The sequence below is a fragment of the Larus michahellis genome, chromosome 3 (assembly GCF_964199755.1).
Source record: "Larus michahellis chromosome 3, bLarMic1.1, whole genome shotgun sequence".
NCBI lineage: Eukaryota > Metazoa > Chordata > Aves > Charadriiformes > Laridae > Larus > Larus michahellis.
Genome location: NC_133898.1, coordinates 102,249,565 through 102,270,962, shown reverse-complemented (window position 1 = coordinate 102,270,962; position 21,398 = coordinate 102,249,565). Strand labels below are relative to the sequence as shown.

The window sequence follows — 21,398 nt, the reverse complement described above, 5'->3', positions numbered from 1 at the left end:
AAGAAAACATGCTGTCTTGGACCACTTGGCATTTCTTTACAATCAGTAATTGACAGCAATGAAATTCAAGGCAAGAGGGGTATTACTGAAATATTCAACTTGTCTTAGGAAAAAAGGACATAATAAAAGTAGTATTCAAAACTGAATATATCAACCTTTATTATCATTTTCAAGTATGGTCCTCTGCTTTAGAGACGGAGAATGGTGGAAATAAAACAGAATTATTGGTCAGGAATGCACCTTAACCATTGGAAAGATTAAAAAATCCTTCCATTCTACCACTAGGCTATACAGGTATTCTCACTGGGACAGTCAGTATACAAAATATAAAGCTTGATCCATGTCAAAATGATCACTGACAAGAGAGAAGTGGCTTCAGAAGTATTTCTCATTTTGCCCACCATCATAAAGCATTTCTTTGGATTTCTTGTACGTTAGTGAAAAGCTAAATCTTCAAATCTTTGTTGTGAATCCTTAATTATTTTACATAGTTATGAGACAGCTATGCCTGCAGGCAAACAAAGTAACATTGCAAACTGAGAAACAAAAATATATCTCAATGAAGTGGAAGAACTTTACTGAACTCAAAGGTCACCAGTTGTCACAGGCTTGAAGCAAGGAGCTCACAACAGTCTTTCTTCACATATAATATGTACAATACAAAGAAAATTATTCCTAGGATATTAAACCTGTACAAACAAAAACACAGATTGGTAGAATTTTTTTGTGTGTGCTGATTTTCAAATGATATGTTGAGACAGGATTTACCAGTCTTGTCTTCTTTTAGGATGAGCAATCCAAAATAAACTACAGCAAAAGTTACTGTGATTTTTGCGTGTTACCTGATTTTGCTTTATTATGCTAAGTTGAACATGCTTATAAATATAAATACCCTCTAGTAGCATCAGTAATACAAATGAAGTATGTTACATTCTTAAAATAGATAAGAATATAGATAAAAATAAGAGCTATCCTTGTTTCTTATAGGGAATAGAGTAATCTGTAGCATCTCTTATTCTATCAAGTAAAAAGTTTAAATACTGGTGGATAATATCTTGAGGAACAGAGCTTAAATTATGCGCTCTTTTTTTTTTCGGGATACTGAAGGGCAGACAAGAATTTACTATGTCAATTTAAAGCTCAAGCTCAGAGCATCTTTTTGAGTTAAAAGTCAGCATTTGCCCCCAGACAGAATTTAATTTAACAGAATGCCAGATTTAACATAAAATTTCATTACATAAAATTACCAACAAAATCAAATTTTTCAAATTCCATGTTCAGCAGGAGATTGGAAGCTGCACCATACTAACAGAACTTAAGAAAGAGAAATTTGTTTAAAATTCAAATATCTTTGTCACTGTTTGCACTACTATTTTTCATGGTACTAAAGACATTTACAAAATGTATTCCTTTTATCATTAAGGCTCACAACATCAGGACCTTAAATTTTCAAGTAGATTTGAAGTTGCAGTAACTGCAACAGAAAGAAGGGGTTATCAATCAGGAAAAAGACTGTGAGAAAGAAATAAATTTTGTTTTGCAAGCCCATTCTTTTATCTCTTCAGAATGTTCATCATTTAAACACCGGCCTCTATATTTCAATGGAGGTAGGTAACCTAAAGACAAGCTGCTAACGTTTAGCTGAGTGGCAAAAAGGCCTAGTGAGCGATAATAGTCTGCATACTGTATTAATTTTTGATTTTTGCCATAAATCCACATATTTATACAAATGAACTTATTTAAATTAGAACTTGAAAGCAGGTGAGGTTGGATGGACTGAATACGACTCATTAGAATTTTTCTTAAATATCGTAAGTAATCAACAGCCTCATATTTTTTCCAATATCTTTATCTTCAAAATACGAAAATATGAAGGGACATCTTCAACCAGATCAGGTTGCTCAGGGCCCCATCCAACCTGGCCTTGAATGTTGCCAGGGATGGAGGAAGCTCAAGAAAGGTCCATCCCAACAAATGGGAAATCAAGCAAACGCAGCTAGGAGGCCTGCATGGGTGAACAAGGAGCTTCTAATTGAACTCAGGCATAAAAAGGAAGTGCATAAGGCATGGAAGCATGGGTAGGTGATCCAAGAGGGGCACAGAAGTGCTCTCTGATCTTGCAGGGATATGGTTAGGAAAATCAAGGCTGACCTGTAGTTGACTATGGCAAGTAACATGCAGGACAAGAAAAGATTCTACAGGAACACCAGCAGCAAAAGGAAGACTTAGGAAAATGTGGGCTCACTGCTGAATGGGGAAAGCAATCTGCTGACAAAGAACCTGGAAAAGGCTGAGATACTGAGTGCCTTCTTTACCCCAGTCTGTACTGGCAAGACTGTCCTTCAGGTCAAAGCTGGTAATTTTCCCTCTCTCTTCTGCACTGGTGAGACCACATCTGGAGTGATGTATCCAGTTCTGGGCTCCCCAGTACAAGAAAGATATGGACTTACAGGAGCAAGTTCAGCAAAAGACCACAAAGATGAGTAACGGACTAGAGCCTCTTTCAAATATTCAGAACCTGACTGGACATGGTCCTACATGGTCTATGTGACCCTGCTTGAGCAGGAGTGTTGGGCAGGATGATCTCAAGAGGTCCGTTCCAACCTAAACAATAGTGTGATGCTGTGTTTCTGTGTTCTTGAGATATTCCTGTAAGGTCAGTTAATTTAAGAATCCTAGTCTAAGCCAGAGCATGAAGGGGACAGGAATTCAAACATCTGCTCTTCAAGTCAGTAGCTAATGAACTTGAATAGCCATAGCAGTAGGTTTGTTGGCTTTGACAGATCACTGATGAAATATTGAATACTGTTGCTGAATGAAAGCAAAAAAAATGTTTCAGAAAGTGACGTATGTTTCTAAACACACTGAATGTTCTGCTTAAACACAAAATTTGAAATTGAAATGAAACCAAAAAGTCATCTTTTCAATACTCTTTATGAGAATCCATTTTCTTATTTGAGTTATTTCAACTAGCAGTCCACACAGAATAATTTAACTAGTTGATTCTAATGTTCCATGAAATAGTCAATTTTAATTGTATATACAAGAATTTATAGGCATTAATTTGATGTAATGCATGCATTGTGGGACTATTCTTGTGACTGAATAACAGATGTAGTGATTTACCTACGTAAAACTGTAACAGCTGGATTGATGGATCTGGGATTAAGGTTTTTAGAGAACAAACATCATACAGGCATGCACTGCACAAACCTTCTTACCTTATAGTGGCAAATGTGATGATGATTTTATGAAATAGATATACATAACAAACTGAACTGTGTCTGCTCCTGTTTTTAGAAGACCTGATACATCATCATCAACTGTCGATAATAACAGTGGAAAATCATCTCTATGAAAGCCATTTTTAGGTTTTGTCCCACTAAGACTTATGCTGAGTTATTATGTTTTGCAATTTCTATAGTCCTGTAAATACTAATAAAAGGATGACTTGAAATATGCACTAATATGAAAACATACATATCTCTGCAATGATGAAAAGAGATAGGTAAATCCCATGATGCAAAAAGAGGCAAAAAATTGTATGGATGGTGATTTACATATTCTTTTTAAAAACACATTTGCAGAATGCATATGCAATAAAAAACTGTAAGATCGGTTCAAACAACCGTCCCTTCTGTGGAAAAGGAGGAAGTGGAAGTGTAGGTTAAAGCACAGACACTGATAACACAATCATGTAGTTTGCACTCAGTACATTATATCTTGCCAAAGGTTGCATGTGGAGGTACAAAAACATTTTTAGGACTTTCACAGTTCAGAACGAGCCATCTGTTTTTGAAGCACGAAGATGAAATAATAAACTTCAGCAGCTTCTGTAAAACTGCATGGTCTAGACTAGAGTTAGCCAAACAACATTAACGGAATAATTTATTTAACAAATAAATGTTTTTATGGACAGCTAAGGGTGCCCTTCTCAGCCATGAGTAAATGATTACATCCATACCACTAATTAAAGTGTGACAGAAAACTGGAAACAATTACATTCAATATGTTCACTTGGAAGATAATTGAAATATTAACATGCATAATACAAGGATAAACCTCTGTGGGGATGGGAACTATGGTCATTAAATTCCAGAGCAAAATTCTGACAATTCTGAAGGTAAATAAGATGGAAAAGAGTGACACTATCCTATACAGGCAAGATTTTAATTCATGCTTGCCTAGAATCTTCCATGCAGAAGAGAATCTGGTGTCCCCCATCACTGGCTAGAACAGACAACCCAATCTTTTTAGGAAAATACAATTTAAAAATTATCATTGAGAGAATAAAAGTGTAAGATGTCTAAAAAAACCCAGCAGGCCTACTCTAAAAGCTAAAATCCATCCCACTATCCAGAAAAATCAAAATCCTGGTGACTTGATTATCTCAGTCTCTTGCATGTTGAAGCTATTTTCCTTCAACCACTGAATTGAAGAAACACCATCTGGCCCCAGTGACAGTCACATCACTTTTACCACAAATAACATACCGTAAATTTTGCATCAGGCAATCACAATGCAGACCCCACACATAGAATGAAATGTGTTTGAACTAAAGTTTTTTGAATAATTTTAAAGGAAAAATCCATAAAACAATCCAAACTACATCTCAAGTATGTGCTCAAAGCTTTAACTGAGAAGATCAATACAATGTCAATTATGAAATCACAAAAAAATTAAACACAAACAAATGCACATTTTCAAACCCAGCAATCAAATAATTCTAAAATAAACAGAAATGGAAACAATGAATAAAATTGGATTGAAACAGGCCTCTATTTTCTTTAGGCAAGGAAAAAAAAGTAAGCAATCAGAGTTTTACTGTCCTTTTTCTATAAAGCTGTTGTTTCAGAAGGACCATAATGACAGTGACTGAACATTTAAAACTCGTTTAATCTTCATCAGGTTTGAAAGAAATGGCCATATCTAAGGAAACTAATCACATAGTTAAGAGAAAGTAATAACTGTAAACTATGGGGATATCTTAGCTTTCTGTATATGGTAGACTTAGAAAGAAAAAGTTTGAGAAGATGAAATAGACATTATTGACTGCGTTAATTATGCTGTTTATCCACTGGAGCCAAAGTTGCATGCAGAACTGGAATATCCGTTAAATATGAACCTGTAGCCTTATTCAAATCTAATTTAACAGAAATATGGTCTGCGGGTTGGAACGTTTTCAAACAGTAAAAAAAAATAGTTATTTATTCCAGTCTTTGTCTCTTTTTCTGCATTACGGTGAAAAAAGCCTCATTAATTTTGCAGGTAAAACATACAGGTAGAGTTATCTATCTTCAACAGTCTCCAAGAGAACACAAATCAACAGTTTTGTCATGGATTCATATTTTATAGCCTATGATACAAGATCCTGGGGGGCCACAAATGCCTTGTCAAGTTTGCTTTTTTCTTTGGCAGAGGTTAAGGATGATTGCTGAAGGATTACAATTTTATTGCTGCTTGGTGAAGGATATACTGCTCTCTCTACATTTTAGAAGGACTCACAAGAATAATCACAGTCATTTTGAAGGCCAAGCCCATAAACTCAGATGCATGTAAATCCCCGCCAGTCACCGTCTACAATCACACCTTGCAAGTTATTTAGTATGCCACTGTTTTAAAGATAGCAGTATAAATTCCAGTAAACAAAAGTAATGTGTAAATTGAACTGACACTACTTTTTAGTATAACAACATGGAGAATGAAGCCATAAATATACAGGTGTTAATTTTAAGGTAAAAAAGAGGGAAATAAATTTATTTTTCAGTGTGAACTTGAACTCTGTAACTAGAATCGATCTTTTGAATGCCATTTAGCTGCATTTGTTGCTCTTATATTATTAGGCTTTGAAATCTTTACAGCATTTTAATGTCTTAATCTTCTGAGGCAGAGACAATGGTACCACAGCTAATACAGTGCAATTAGCTGACCAATGTCTCACACAAGAGTAGTCTCTGAGATTAAAAAACAAACTTAGAATCTTTTGTTATTATTGAGATGTATACTCCTATCAAATATCTTCAAAGAGAAAAAAAAAATCTTTATCTGCTGGCTCATAGGGAGAGGAAGGGATACAATTTTCTTTGTAAATTTTATATATATTTACAATTGACAAAAATCCTAAAATAGATTCATACACTGTCAGCTAACAAGTAATTAGATTTGAATGTATACTATGTGACTTTGCTTCAATAATACTAGGCATTAATACTGATATAGAATAAAAGAGAAAAAAACCTGTTTTAAATGGAACGTAAGAGTAATGTAGAGACCTGTGGCCAAGAAGAAATGTAAGATGGAAATGAAACAGTTTCTTAAATGGTAGATCCTTTCACCCTTCTATATATTGAAAAGTGGTCATATATTTATATTCTAACAAGTTTGTTTCTAAAAGAATATGATAAAGTTATAGGGTGAGCATAAAATCTAACAAAAAAAAAGCCTAAACAGCCTCTTCTCCCCATACCAACCTACTCTGTATACCGAGATCACAAAACCTCCCGCCATAAGCAGCATTTTAGAATTTCGCAACATTTACATCATACAGAAACAGTTCAGAAGGCAAATACAAAAATCTTCAAATAATGCTTTTATTTTCTTTTTTTGGTAGTTAAGAAGGTAATTTTGAGAACTCTGATGTACATGTTTCAGGGAAACTTTTGCAGTCTCCTTCATATACCACGCTCTAACCGCAAAAATGGTCCTAGCTAAAACCACCTTTAATTTAATAACTTGTGCAGGAAGTTCCCTCACATCACAAATGCTTACACTTCAGATGCAACAATTAGCTCTGATACTTTACCTATGTAATAAATAAAACAATATCTTAATCATCGTAACTTGAAATTTTATATGCGCATCAGAATTACTTCTAAAATATTTTTAAAGTAAACATTAAATACTTTTATTATTATTTTAATATTACTAATATAAATATAACACATCTGTATTATTTTATTCTTACCTTTTTCCTAACTTCCATGATTGCAAAAGAGTTAATCCATTACCAAGGCATGATACCAATACATTTTCCAAAACCATAAGTTAACTACTCTGTGAACTATTGTGTGCAATACATGAAAAATAATAATCCTGGTCAGCCACCATTGCATACTACTGGCAGTACAGTTGCATATGTAAATATGACAGCTTACTGCATTGCAAGATGTTATTAGCATGCCTGTTTTTAATTTTTCATCTTAAAATTAAACAACAAATTAGCCCTATATTTAGCACTAAAATTCTGATGACAAATCTAATTTATTCAATGTGTAAATTAATAAGCATAAATTATGAGCTACCCATTTGTAACCTCCAACTTTATGTTTAAATTGTTTCAGTTCTCAAACTGATTTCATCTGTATCTATAAAAGCGTTGGGAGTTTGAACCATTCAAAAGTTCTCCAATGGACTGAACTAATCTTTGTGAACGAAGATGAACTACAATGCATTTTCAATCAAGGACCCTACCTTATGAAAAAGGTTTCCAAATATGCACACAATTTTGCTTTCCAATATGACTTGTCTTTTTATTGTCAAAAGAAGAGTGAAGTCACACTGTAGCTCAATATATATGACTAAAACTCTTCAGTGTAACACAGTGGTAAGTTCTTACCTTATTGTGATAGGGATGAGTACACCCTTGCTAATGGATTGATTGACAGATACTGTCAGAATGTTCTGAGAGTTTCCACAGCTGAATCGAACTGTTGGTCTTCCCTCCACAAGATACAAGTGAAGAAACTGTTCTCCAAAATTCCTTTCACTGGCTTTGAAAACAAAAATGGAGACAGTGACACTTCTGAAAGTGTAGGACCTTCCAAAAATATTCCACACTACTGGGATGCCATTGTCAGTTGCAATGCCTATATGACATTGAGGAGCCTTCTGTCCATATACAGGACTTTGCTTGAGTGACTGTGAGAATAAAATTAAACTTTGTATCAACAGCTGATAACAGGTCAAACTAAAAGAAAATAACCAAAAGACAAAATTTATTTTTATACCACTTAGTTGCCTAAATCCTACGGAGATCTTTACATTAATTGAAGGTGAGCTTTTCTCTACATCCAGCGGTATCTTTAAGGTAACAAAGGTGACGCTAAAAAAACCAAATCACAAAAATACTATAATAACATTATTTACTCTTTTATTCAGTTTTTCAACCATATCATAGAAAACAAAAATTATGAGAACATCTCCTCTGTCTAATAATCTCTGTAAAGATTACGAACAATTCACCTTTCCCAATTAATGATACATTTCAGAGTTTATGAGAAGAATAATTGTTAACTACAAAATATCAGAGATACTGTTAGTTGCACAGTTCAAACTAAGAATAAAAAGATATTTTAAAAAAATCTTTCAATCTTTGTTCATTTCACTTCCACTAAATAGTAGATTGTAAATATGACAACGAACTATTTCTACTTAAATGATGGATGGCACATGCTTCATCTACTAAAAAAAGAACTGGCACCTACAGTTGCAAATTATTTGGGACCACTATTTTTTTTATGAATTTGCCCTTTGAATTTACTTCTCATAGAAGGTAAGACACAGTTCCTGTTTAGGATTTTTATTCCACTTGAAGATAAACTGATAAAATATTAATCTGTTTTTTGCACTGAAGTAAAAAACTGAATAGCTAGGTCATGAAAATGGGATGATAAGGAAAAGTGGAAGGCAATAAGCAAACCACAAACATGACAAATAAACAGTAGCAGAAACAATGACAAGAAACCAACCATCTCGTCAGTCACACTAATGGATGGGTTATCAAGAAATTTCAGGCACCACTTCAGAGAGTCCCAACCTGGACTTTGCAACTGAGAAGGCTGCAAACCTGGGAGTCTGGGATACTGGGGGAGGGCTGTTTTGGTAAACTATGCAAACCAACGCAGCAACGTGTACAAACAGGGAACTGGGGAGGAACAAGGGAGGAACAGACATGAAGGGGTATAAAAGAGAAGGGTTGCTTGTAAAACAGGGCCAGTTGGCAAGCTGGTCTGATTTAGCCCTCTGTCTGATCACCGCAGTCTGTCTTGTCTTCTTATTAAATCCTTTCTTAACTATCTCTCTGTGTAACCTCACTCTCACCCAGTGCGAGTGGATTTGATGCCAGCTACTGGAGTCAGACTGGAAGTGTAGGCACCCTGGCCTCTGGTGTCAGCTAATGGAACCAGTGGGAGTCTCAATGCCAGGGACTGGTGCAGATGGGGGGTCTCAGTCACCAGTCACTGGGGTACTAATGTTGCACGTCCGAAAAAACAGCTACTGGGAGACACCAGGATAAGTGTATTTGTGCGTGCACGTGTGTGTGTGTGCAGGGGGCTGCAAGGACTAGGTGACAGTAATTGATGTGAGTGGATCTGGGGCCAGCATCTGGAGTCAGACCAAGGGTGTAGGCACACCTGGGCCTGTGGTGCCAGCACCTGCAGCCAGCGAGCATCTCAGTACCAGCTACTGGTGTGGGTGAGGGTCTCAGCTGCCAGTGAAGTGAGTGAAGTGAGCAAGGGACCCAGTGGCAGTGGCTGAAGTGGGACCATGGTTCCCAGTCTGTGTGCCTGGTGCCAGCTTCTTGGGGTAAGCAAGTGTATCTGCTAGCAAACTTCAAGATGTACTGCCTCCGAGTAGGAGGCCCCAGATCCAGGCATGGGTATCAGATAGGTAGAGGGTCCATGCTCGTATCTGGGGGACCCCCGAGCGTGGAGTGGCTGGGGGACAGGTATGCGAGTACACGCGTCTGTCTGTGAGCTGGCGAGCAGGAGACCCGTGGGTCGGGTAAGAAGGCCTGGGATCTGGACAGGGATACCAGATGGACACAGGGGGCTGTGCTGGTACTTGTGTGCCTGTGCTTGTGAATCTAACAAGAGTCATGTGTGTCCCTTCACTAATGAACTTCTATCTCTAACGGTCAGAGAGGAGGAAAGGACTTGGCTTTCTACAGTCATGTTTTATGAGTCGTCAAGGCATGTCCTGTTGAAGACACTGCCTTGCCTGTGGCAGACTGTGTAGCCAGCTCTCATGTTCTCTGTGTGTCTGCAAGTGTGCACATCTGTGTGTCTCTGGGATACATACTTAACTTCGCATGGATTAACCCGCAAATGGGAAAGCCGCAGCCATGTCCATCAGCCTGGGATGGAGACCCCCGAGTCTCTGAGCTGGGTTCCAGCAGCTGGGCAAGAGGGAGTCCCAGGCCTCCAACTGCTGGAGGTGGCCACAGCTTAGAACATCCCTTAACATTTTTATTCAGAAAGGTAAAAAGAATGTGGGTGTACTTGGGACAGCTTCTTGCTGGAGAACCTACTAATTTGTGAAAATAAAATGATCAATTTTAATTTGGAGCACAAAAGAAAAAGAAAATATATTTTAGCAGATAGACAGAGGCAACAGATGCGTGCAACTTCCTGATCATTTGCTGTTGTATAGTTCATAGCAGAAATAGTTCACAACGTAAACTCCCTCCTCGAGCGCAGCTGTCTAGTCAACACAGGTTTTTTTCAGTCTGTTAGAAACCCTGATGACCTACTGAAAGTCTTTTATGCTTAGACATATTTTGTATTCTGAATACCTAATTAACTCCAAAGCTACTTTAATTTGACTGGATTTTATGCCTTTGTTTTTTATGATTTCCTTCTACAACAGTCTGATGATTCTCTTTCAAAATCTATTGTGCTATCACTGTTAAAAAAGTCACTGCATTTTAACCCTAACATAACTGATATATGCACATATTGCATCATTTGTTTCCTTATCTTCTTCTCCCCTCCATGTACACGCTGTTCCAGACATTTCCAATTTCTGTCAATGAGTAAATCTGTAAGTTACGTTGAAATCTGAGACAATGAAATGAAGGAGGGTTGTGAACGTATCTACTGACAACATGTCTTGAAGAAGTGAAGTTACGGATGAACTGCTTGTATCTCTTCTCCAGTGACTCTGTCTGCCTGTTCACATTGCCCACTAGTAAAAACTTGGAAGAACGTCCTCATTATTACAAGTAAAAAATCTGGGACAGCTCCCCCAAAGGCAGAATTGCTCCTTGAAACCTCAGCGAGTGTTAGTGCTTGAACTTCAGTCTACTGAGTGCTTACAAATCACACAGGTGACTAAAAGCATTCTTCATATTATCTAGCTAGGTGGTATGAGAACCTTTGAAAGGACAGTCCTTTAAATCTTTCTACAGTGAACATGAGGAGACAGAGTGTCCCTCTGAAGAATCTTGTTCTGGCAATGTAAAAGAGCATATGATACCCAGCGTCTATAGTGGGCGGTTGCCTTTTAGGAAAAGCCTGACTCTTAAGCAAAACAGACAGATTCTGGGAACAGACAGAGGTCAGGAACCATCTGAGTAAAAAATATTGTTGGACATTAGGGGTAACTTATCTTGACCTTAGTAGAGAGTATGTGAGGGCATCAGGTCAAAGAAACCAGACCTTGGGAATCATTCTTTCACAGGAAACTGCAAGCTGGAAGGCTATTTTTGTACATTAGTATAATGGCAAGCAAGCAGCCACTGGGCTCAAATGATTGCCTATCTAGAAAAGACAAATTTAAATTCCCATTAAGCTATGGGACGGTGCTTTATTAGATGAAAACGTATTTTGACACAGAGGAAGGATACTGTGAAATGCTCTGCTTGAGAATGCCAGCTGAAACAATAGATAAATAGACTATGACTGAATTGCCTGAAAGGCCCATCTGTAGTTTTAGGAGGGTAAATAGAATATGGAAACAAAGGAAAATAATTTATGAGCACAACTTATGAAAAAGGACTGGGTGTCCATAAGGAATGCTATAAACATGGGCTGTGATATCTGAAATCCAATTGACAGAAGTTATAGACTACGATATATAGCAGAAGTTAAATGATGTGTCCTTGAAGGGATTGTGAACAGCATTATGTTGACTCTGTTAAGAGTGAAAATGATGAAGTAAAACTTTATAACTGTATTAGTTTTTTATAACCACTTGCAATTTACTTTGCTTTGTAGCTAAATACCACGATTTGCTTTGACATGTTGATGAAATTAAATCATGCAAACAAGTAAAATCAATAAGGAACAGAATAAAAAATTCTAAGAATGCATACTGTATTCAAGAAATATTTCTCAAATGATGGTTAATCTTTATTGGCACAAACGTAATAATTGTGCATATTTTCATACTTTTTCTCCTGACATATTTTAAGAGAAATCTCCTCACACTCTACCAATAATTTAAGATAAAGTAACTGCGAAAAGTCCAGACATTTTTAGTCCATCGACTGTTAGCATTTGTGTGCTTCTTAAATACATACTGAAAATAATTAGGAAAAAGAAGATTATTAAAAAGGTAAGTACACTTGTCTTTGCATTAAAACAAATGATGGTTTATAATCTATTAAAAATGATGTGCAAACCAATTCTTCTTGTATTAGTTTCTTTGCCTCTGACATATGTAGTAATTTTCTATAAATCACTTATATCCTGTCTCTTTCCCCATGTTTTTAACAGACAGTCTATTTTTTGGGAGCCTCTAAAAACAACAGTTAGTCCTCAGTATTTGTTACTCTCAATCAACCATTGATAAGATCCTTGCTAATTAATGCATTAAATAGGAATTTAAGCTTTTCAACAACAATATGGTATGATTTAGTAAAGTGACAGCACCGTTACTGATTCTCATATTCTCGTATTTGTTAGCCTATAAGTAGTCTTGTTTTAGGTATATAGATATTTTATTTTTCTTTTAGATATATATTTATATATATATTTACATTAACTGCTAGAAGGTATTACAACAATGCATTGGTACTTTTAAGCGTTCACTTCTCTTCATTTTAAGATGCATGAATATGAAGAAGTGAAGAAGGCACAGATCTCTTTTGCATCCTCACTGGCTCATGTACTAGGTAAAGATAAAGACATGTTTAAAGACAAAGAGACGTTTTCTCTTAAGATACTGACAAATAGTCATCTTATGCGTACTTTCTGATTCAAATCCATTTGTATATCAAAAGCATCTTGTCTGAGATTCTCACTATAATTAAACGTTTACTAATTATCTGCCAGAGAAATAGATGTAAGCTTATCACCACATGGTAAAATCAGGTGTGTTTGTAAAATGAATGGTCTGAAAGTGGACTAATCTAAAAAAAAAATCAAAATGTGTAGTTATTTTCTGGTAAAATACACCTGAAACAAGCAGATCACTGTGGTTTTCCTCCTATTTTTAAAAATGCTTTTGACAGAGACAGAGGACTTTTGCTTTATGAATGTGTGAAACTTATTGCAACCTCAATTATAGAGCTACTGCTAACATCAGTATATTAACAGAATATGAAAATGTTAGGAACATTAACCCTTTTTTAAAATTCTGTAGTTCTTGTACCTAGTGAGTGCACTAGCCTCAAGACAACTTTCTGCTGACAGTTCATTTCTCAGCTGTTTGATGGTAGCACAGCTTCAAAAAAGCAGCAACAGAAGCAGGAGTTGTACTTTTATTAAAAAGAGCACAGCTGACAACAGCAGCTTCTCTTTTGAAGTCGTTAGAAGGGAAAATGAAAGACAGAGCAAGGAGCAAAGAACAGGGATGAAGGAAGAACAGAGGGAGCATGTGAACTCATGAAGGATATTATGTTTATCTGACAGAAGAACTTGGTGCCTGCATACAGAAATAATAAATCACAAAATTCTGGATAATCTGTATATGCACATAGTATTCATGAACAAAACACTGGAGAGATTTTTATTGTAGAAATGTATATAATATTGTATTTTATATTCATGTAAACTAAACAAGGATATTGACATGGACAATCATAGCAAACATCTGTATTATTTGAAAAGGAACCTAATTACCAGAGAGACAGAATTAAAAAAAACAAGCAAAAATAAGGGAAAGAAAACAGTGCTATAGAAAAGGGAAAACAGCTTGAGGAAGACTAAGTAGAAGGGTAAAGTAAAGATGTAATTAATGTTAAATAAAGTATCAGAGTTCTACAAGATATGCAGTCCTCCAGTGCCTTCTGTGTCTGTGTTCAACAGCCAGGAAGAGACCCAAATTTTTTTTTTAACTTAGTGGAAATCTAACCTGAGAAGAAAATACACTGTTCCTTATAAGAGTGGAATCTTGCAAGTCAGCTATAGCCCCATTTTAGGGGTAACAAGAGTAATGGGAATGCAAATATGATGTGTTATTGGGAACCAACGGAGAAAAAGCGAGTAAAACGACTTCTAGAAATCATGTAAAAATTACTCAAGTTCCTGGAGCTGTTCCAGCTCAGTGTCATGGTTATAATATACCTGGAAGTATATCACATTACAAATTTAAGTGGATGAAGATCAAAACTCTCAGACAGGACTAACCTAACAGCTTTAAACAATCTTTGATCAGATTTCTATGTCTTAGGTAACTGGTCTATGGAGTTTCTATGGAAATAAAAAGGAGAGGATATAGAAACATAGAATCACAGAATTGTTCGGGTTGGAAGGGACCTTAAAGATCATGTAGTTCCAACCTCCTTGCAGTGGGCAGGGACACCTCCCACTAGACCAGATTGCTCAAAGCCCCATCCAGCCTGGCCTTGAACACTTCCAGGGATGGGGCGTCGACAACCTCCCTGGGCAACCTGTTCAAGTGCCTCACCACCCTTACAGAAAGAATTTCTTCCTGATATCCAATGTATATCTACCCTCCTTCAGTTTGAAACTGTTAACCCTGTGTCCTATCATTACACTCCCTGATAAAGAGTCCCTCCCCATCCTTCCTGTAGGCCCCCTTTAGGTACTGGAAGGCTGCTATAAGGCCTCCTCAGAGCCTTCTCTTCTCCATCTTTGTGTAATTTCTGTATATAAGGCAATGGAGAAGCAAGTAGCTTGTGTTTGTTTGTAATTATGGGAAAGCATAGATAGTGGAAGAGTTGGAATTTGATTTTCAGTTACAAATTTTGTACATTTGATGTTTGCCAAGATAAGCAAATTCTCTATGTGTAAAACAGTTAAGTTGTAAACTCAACAGCATCCAGCATCGTGAACCGCATCCAGCATTGCAAATTCTGTTTCAAAGCTACTCCAATCACCATCCCTCCCCAGATCAAAACCTTTTCCAATGGGTAGTGATAGAAACAAATTTGTCTCTGGTATAGGATTACAATACACTTACCCAGGTTTTCAGAAAACACCACTCCTGAGAATGGCAGAGAAACTTTTATGTTGGATTATTATTATTCTTTTAACAGCATGCTAACTCATTAGGGCTTATGGACAGATAGCAAACTTCACTTTAACTTTGGCTGGAAGCCAACTATTTTGCAGGGATGAGGCAAACAAAACCATTAACAAAATCATTAAATGCCAAATATATTCAAAGTACTTCCAGTGACCTCCCTTGAATTCTTCTTCAAGGACAAATAACTCCTCTTGAAACTGAAATAACTAATGAGTATAAACCACTTCAACATAAAGAACTGACACATCACCATTTATGCATGATTCTTAGCCAATTCTGCAGCTATGTAGCTTAGGCAGCTGCAGCAAGCGCCCAGCTATAACATAGAAGGATTTGAGACAGCATTTTGAAAAGCAGTAAGCATAAATACTCAGTTTGGGGTTACGGTGTTTTACATCTAAAGAAAGGCGTTACACAGATAACAATAAAAGGCATAATTAAATAATGCCAGAGAGCTTATATTACTTTTAACCCTTGCTTATAAATATTTACACAGCACATTTACATAGGTGAATTCACATATATTACTTCCAGATTAACATAAAAACAACAGAAATTAATCAAAGTAATGTATATTAAATTGGCAAGATTTCTTTGAATGGACAAATCCTAGGAAGCTGCAGTGAACAAAGAATGCTCCTAATGATTTTGTCTTTGTGGAGTAAATCTATCACATAGATTACACAAACATATATTTCTAGCTCTTCCTGGGTTCAGGAAGAAATCACCTCACTTTCCACGTTCTCCTTACCTCACTTTCCACGTTCTCCTTTTAGATAGAAATTACAAGCTGAAATGTATGAAAAATATTCAAATGGCAGAGAAGCCTGTTTTTCTTACTGACTCGTGAAAAGCATACGGTCTCAGAAGTTCATGCCATATACTGAGGAATGAAATATGCAGGCAAGAAACAACATTCTTATGTAGTAATAACAAGCATATGCCCAAGTCTGCAAGTACACTCTTCAGGGACCACAAAAGAATCCTCTGAAGTCTGAAATCACAGTAAATACCCTGAAAGACAGCAAATTTGCAGAACTAAAGATACTTCTGCAAGTCAAAAAATCTTTGGAACCAACATCACAATTATAAGAAAAAGTGAGTCTGAACCCAGATACAGAGAAGCTGTTTCTCTCTAATAAATTGTTCAAAACTTCAACAGTTGTATTTTAGAGCTGTAACACTTATTACTGGAGTCATCTGCTTACTACATTCTTTCTTGTCAGGAAGCAGCATTTTCAGTTGTAAGTTATGTTTTGCTCAATGAGTCATAAATTAAGGAACTTTCCAGAGTAACAGAAAGAACGATGGTACACATTTTATAACGCATCATGCATTAGAATACCAAAAGGATTCTACTGAATTTTAATGACTCATTTTACTGATGAATAGGAAATGCCAGCTGATGTACACTAACGTTAATAAGAACCTGAAGGAGCTGAAACTCATACTTTGCTTCAAGTATCATTGGTACTCACTGTAAAGAATTGTGCCATTTAGAGCAGTTGTTTTCACTGTCAAGTAGAGAGTTGTCAGATTGCTTGTTTCCTGCCCAGATGCAGTCCTGGTCTCAGATACATATGTGAGAGAAGGTAGTTCCAAGTAAGAATTTCCAGTGAAGGATGGGAAAAACAGGGCTGTGTCTGAAATAATAACCAAAACCTAATTTTATTAATTTATTACAAAATAAAGTAATAAAATATGATATAATCAGCAAAGCACATTTAAAAATATCCGTTCTTTTGAATACCTATGAATAGTGTAATTAACTATATTATTCACAGAGCATGCATATAAATTTATTTAATTTCAAACATTCAAGTTAAATATGCAAAAAATGAAAACATTCTAGCATCTGCATATTACCAGAAGTGAAATGACTGTTGCAGAAAGGACTACTGCTAGAAGACGCAATGAAGTTCAAAAGATTGTCACAAATTTTCATCTTTACATATGTGTCCATGCAGAATTTTTTTCCTATGACACTACACTACTCCTGTGTTAAAATAAATAATCGCAAGAGAAAATTTTTAACTATGGTGTCTTAACATTTGCAACATTTATTGCATTAATTACCTTTGTCATTATGTTTTTGGCTTTTTTTCCCCTGTAGCTGTGATAATAATACCACTGAAGCAAGAAAAAATAGAGTAAAACTAATTGAGGTTAGGCAGAATGTCTTCCTGGTGCCTTAAGCACCCTAGTTAAGCAATGCTCCTTGAAGACTGTCCAAATTCATCAGCAGGGATGTGAATAAGGAATGAGTAACAAGAAAAGCTGTTTGAGTTTACATAGTATTTTTGTAAAGAAATTTTTAATTTAATGAACTAAAACTATAAAATGGATTTGTGCCTGATGATGACACGTAGGCGTGACTAGTATGTCGATATTATTTTTCAAAATTTGTATTCACTTCATTAATTTTTTGTTTGCTTGTGAAATCTGCCCATGGCTTATTCTCTGTCATTTTTATTGGACTTAAGACAAAAGAACATAATGAAACCCCTAGTTAAACACACATATGTTGAAGGGCATTCATTGAAAAAAACCCACAACCTGACAGCAAAAGATAGGCAGAATGGAAAGCACTAACTAGTTACGTTTCTAAAAGTTAGGTCTGGAAAAATCAGGATTGCTAGAGAAAGTGAAAAAAATAGGGGATGAAATTCCCTTGGAGGGTGAGGTACAGGTAAAAGGCAGTGCAAAAAATAAAAAGTCAGAAGCAGACCTAGACAATGACAACGCCATTTATCTAATTCAATTCATACTTTCACAGGAAGCAGTACTAGCAGATCTATCTTGTCCAGTGCACGGCCACAAACATGATTAAGGGACTGGAGCCTCCTTCATATGTGGAACGGCTGAGAGAGCCAGGACTCCTCAGGCTGGAGAGGAGCAGGCTTGGGTGTATCTTATCAATGTCTAGAAATACCTGATGGGAGGGGATGGAGAACAAGGAGACAAACTTTTCTCAGCAGTGTCCCCTGACAGGCAATGAACACACATCAAAACCCAGGAAATTTACCTGAACACATGTAAATGCTTTGCCACTGTGAGGATGGTCAAACACTGGCACAGGTTGCCCAGAGATGTTTGTCAAGTCTTGGAGATTTTCAAAATCTGATTGGACATGGTTGTGAGAAACCTGCTCAAGGTGACCCTGCTTGAGAAGGTGGTTGGACTAGTTGATCTCAAGAGGTCCCTTCCAACCTCAACAATTTGATGATTCTGTCATCTTTCACAGAGAGGCTCTGTGCGGACAACATTAATTCTTATTCTTCAGATGTAGTGGCTTCAGAAACCTCAGTGTAGTACAATACTCACAATATAGTGGTACATATGGCAGCTAAAGCTATTCTATCTTTTCTTAGGCAGTTTTCGAAAACTACTCAACTGTGCAATTAACTGTCCATAATTTAGTTTCTACTTTAAAAATAATATTTTGTGAAGTTTTTTCAGCTAGCTGAAAGGGAGGAGAGAGAAGGGGAAGGGAGCACAGGATGTCTGGGCAATCTTGAATGGAAGGACAACCTCATCAGTCCCTTTAGCTGAAACAGTTCCCTTCAAAGGAAAGACCTTCCATAAAGACCTGCAACTTTCCAGGGAGTCCAGCATGCTGCACCCAGAGGTCAATGCACTAACGGACAGCCAAAACTACTGAGAAAACCGCTATTTCAACTGTAGTGACTACATGTGCAGTGCTGCACCCAAAGCAGCCTAGGCTTCCATCACCAATGCAGTAAAGTCCTCTCTGGAATCAGCAGAAAAGATATAGCAAAGACAGAGACTTCACCAGAGACTTAAACCCATACCTGGCCAACAAAGCCATCCAGAACTGCAAAGAGGCAGAGTACACCCTCTTCCCCATGGTGTGCAGGCTATTAGCCTGCTGATCCTCAACAGTCACTCTCTCTCCTAAATCTGTGCAACAGCTGCAATCTATTGCAGCGGAACAACATCAGCAAAGAAGTCACTAAGCGCACAGGGGTTAGTCCTCTCCTTGGATGAAGGGCCTAAGTAGGAGAAAACTAAATAGAGGATATCTCCTTGGGCTTTCATCTTTACACAAACTGAGACTGATTATCTCCATAATGACTCCACAATGACTCCACAATGTAGATCAGAAGAAGGAATAGAACCTCTACAGGTAGCACAGTGAAGCAAAGAAACCACCAAAGGCTTCTTAAGCACAACACATCAAGAAAAAGCTCCTACCCAGCAAGAGGAATCAACTGTGAAGCAACAGTTGAGGAGTACTGAAACAGGCCATGGTCAGCTGTGCTTTCTATGACCTGTACTGCAGGGGAGAGAGATGCTTGAGTAGCCATAGATCCTGCAGAGAATAACTTCACAGCAACAGGGAGCATGCTCTTGACAGAATATGCTCTCTCCAGGAAAATGTACCCATGAAAATTCTCTAGAGCCCTCTCCTCCACTTGGCTTAAAAGCTAACTTGCAAGCATCACAAGCTAGCTGAAGTGCTTGAATAGCAGAGGAAAATCTTTACTGCTGATCCTACTAGTCTGTATCTTTTGTAACTTTGTTCTGTAACTACAAAATTGTTTTTAAGTACGCGTATTCTCTTGTTCCTTAAATCCTGACAAATAATTAAGCTAATTCTGAGTAAACTAATACACAAATGAGAACTTAATTCCTCTGGAGAGGAAACTAATTCAGTGGCAAGCATTAGTCAAGCAAGTAGGCTAGCATATAGCAAGACAGTGAAGAGCATGTAGGAACCCCAGCATCCCAAGGGCACCTGTAGCAATATCCACTAAATCTAAGTGTTCTTGTCTCATCTTGCATAAAGTGGAAACACATTTTAAATACCCTCAATATTTGTCAAGCAAAAAGCAATTAATTTTCAGTGTTGCTGGATTTGGCAAAAGTAAAAAAAATCCAAACCCCACTTTTGAATCATTTTTTGCATCTCATGTTTTATCCTTAACAGAATTCATACATACAGCTAACCGTAGACCCAGCATTTGAAATTAATTCAGTAATAACAGTGAATAGTTTGATAACAGGGAATAGTTTCATGCAATGCAAACAGTTGCTTGCAGCAAACTGCAGCCGCACACAGAGCATTATTCTTTCTAAAGCTTATCAAGATCAAGCTAATGACACTCTCAGTATTTTTGGAAGAACACAGTAATAACTTTTGAGAGATTTCATATAGATATGAGAGTTAGGAGACCTCTGATAGTGGAATATTGTTATCAAATTGAAAGAAATCCATAAATAAAAGAAATACCATCATTCTAAGTTAAGTTCTTTTCAAGTTGCTACATTATAGAGGTAACTATAGATCCACTTTACAATGCTTTGTTTAATAGTTATACAAAATTCCCTGACATGGGCTTCTGAAAAAGGTGACATTCTATAGACCATAAGAAATCATTATTGATGTTTTCGATTTATACATATAATTGGTAATGGCATATAATGAAAAGAAACCTTAAATTATGTTTAGCATGCATACACAGTACACAAACATGGTTACAGTAAACTTTCTAAAAATTGTCAAAATAATAGCCTTGAAAACAATACTTGGAATTCCAAGTGAAAAAACTCAGAATACAAAGTAACTTTTAAAAAAAAATAATGTCAAAAATGCACGTATCGACAAGTAGAAGCTATATTAAGATAGATCCGTGGTTCTGAAAAATCAGTCATTGCTCCTTGATGGAGTTGTTCGAGTCTGGGTACTAAAGGCCTAAAATCTTTAGATTTGTGATGAAAAACACAGGTAGAATAGTACAGGCAAAGGTGCTTGCCTGGAATCTCTTTTTCCACTTCTCTCATTCTACTAAACCCTGAATTAGCAGGAATTAAAGTCCCATGCAGCACTGAGCATGGCTGCACATTGTCAGGTTCCATGAATCAGAGCCAAAGAGGGCATATGTTAAACTACAATAAGCTAATAACAAATACTATCGATGCCAACTACAATGTGCATATAAGACTTTACCAAGTATGGGAGTATTTTATGCTGTTTTCAAACAACTTTTACATATATTCATATTTTAAGATGGTTGCTGGCTATAAGTATTTTTTTACTTCATTTATTTCACAGGACATGCTGACAGACGAGATGGTTACTTTATTCTCTGCTGGGGCCACTAACGCTGTCTGTACTGTCCATGACCCCAAGGGACTGTCCCACTTGGGCAGTGGTCTCCAAA

At 36.8% G+C, this 21,398-nt stretch overlaps 1 protein-coding gene across 1 annotated transcript in view; it reads right to left on the bottom strand.

The window, feature by feature from the left end:
• The window catches only part of EYS (eyes shut homolog), an 875,293-nt gene that overhangs the window by 158,942 nt on the left and 694,953 nt on the right, over nt 1-21,398 (bottom strand). Inside the window, exons 37-38 of the mRNA XM_074581469.1 lie at nt 16,692-16,856; nt 7,616-7,769 (exon numbers count right to left, since the gene is read on the bottom strand). Of these exons, the coding sequence (XP_074437570.1) occupies nt 7,616-7,769; nt 16,692-16,856 (319 nt within the window). The remainder of the gene's footprint in view (nt 1-7,615; nt 7,770-16,691; nt 16,857-21,398) is intronic.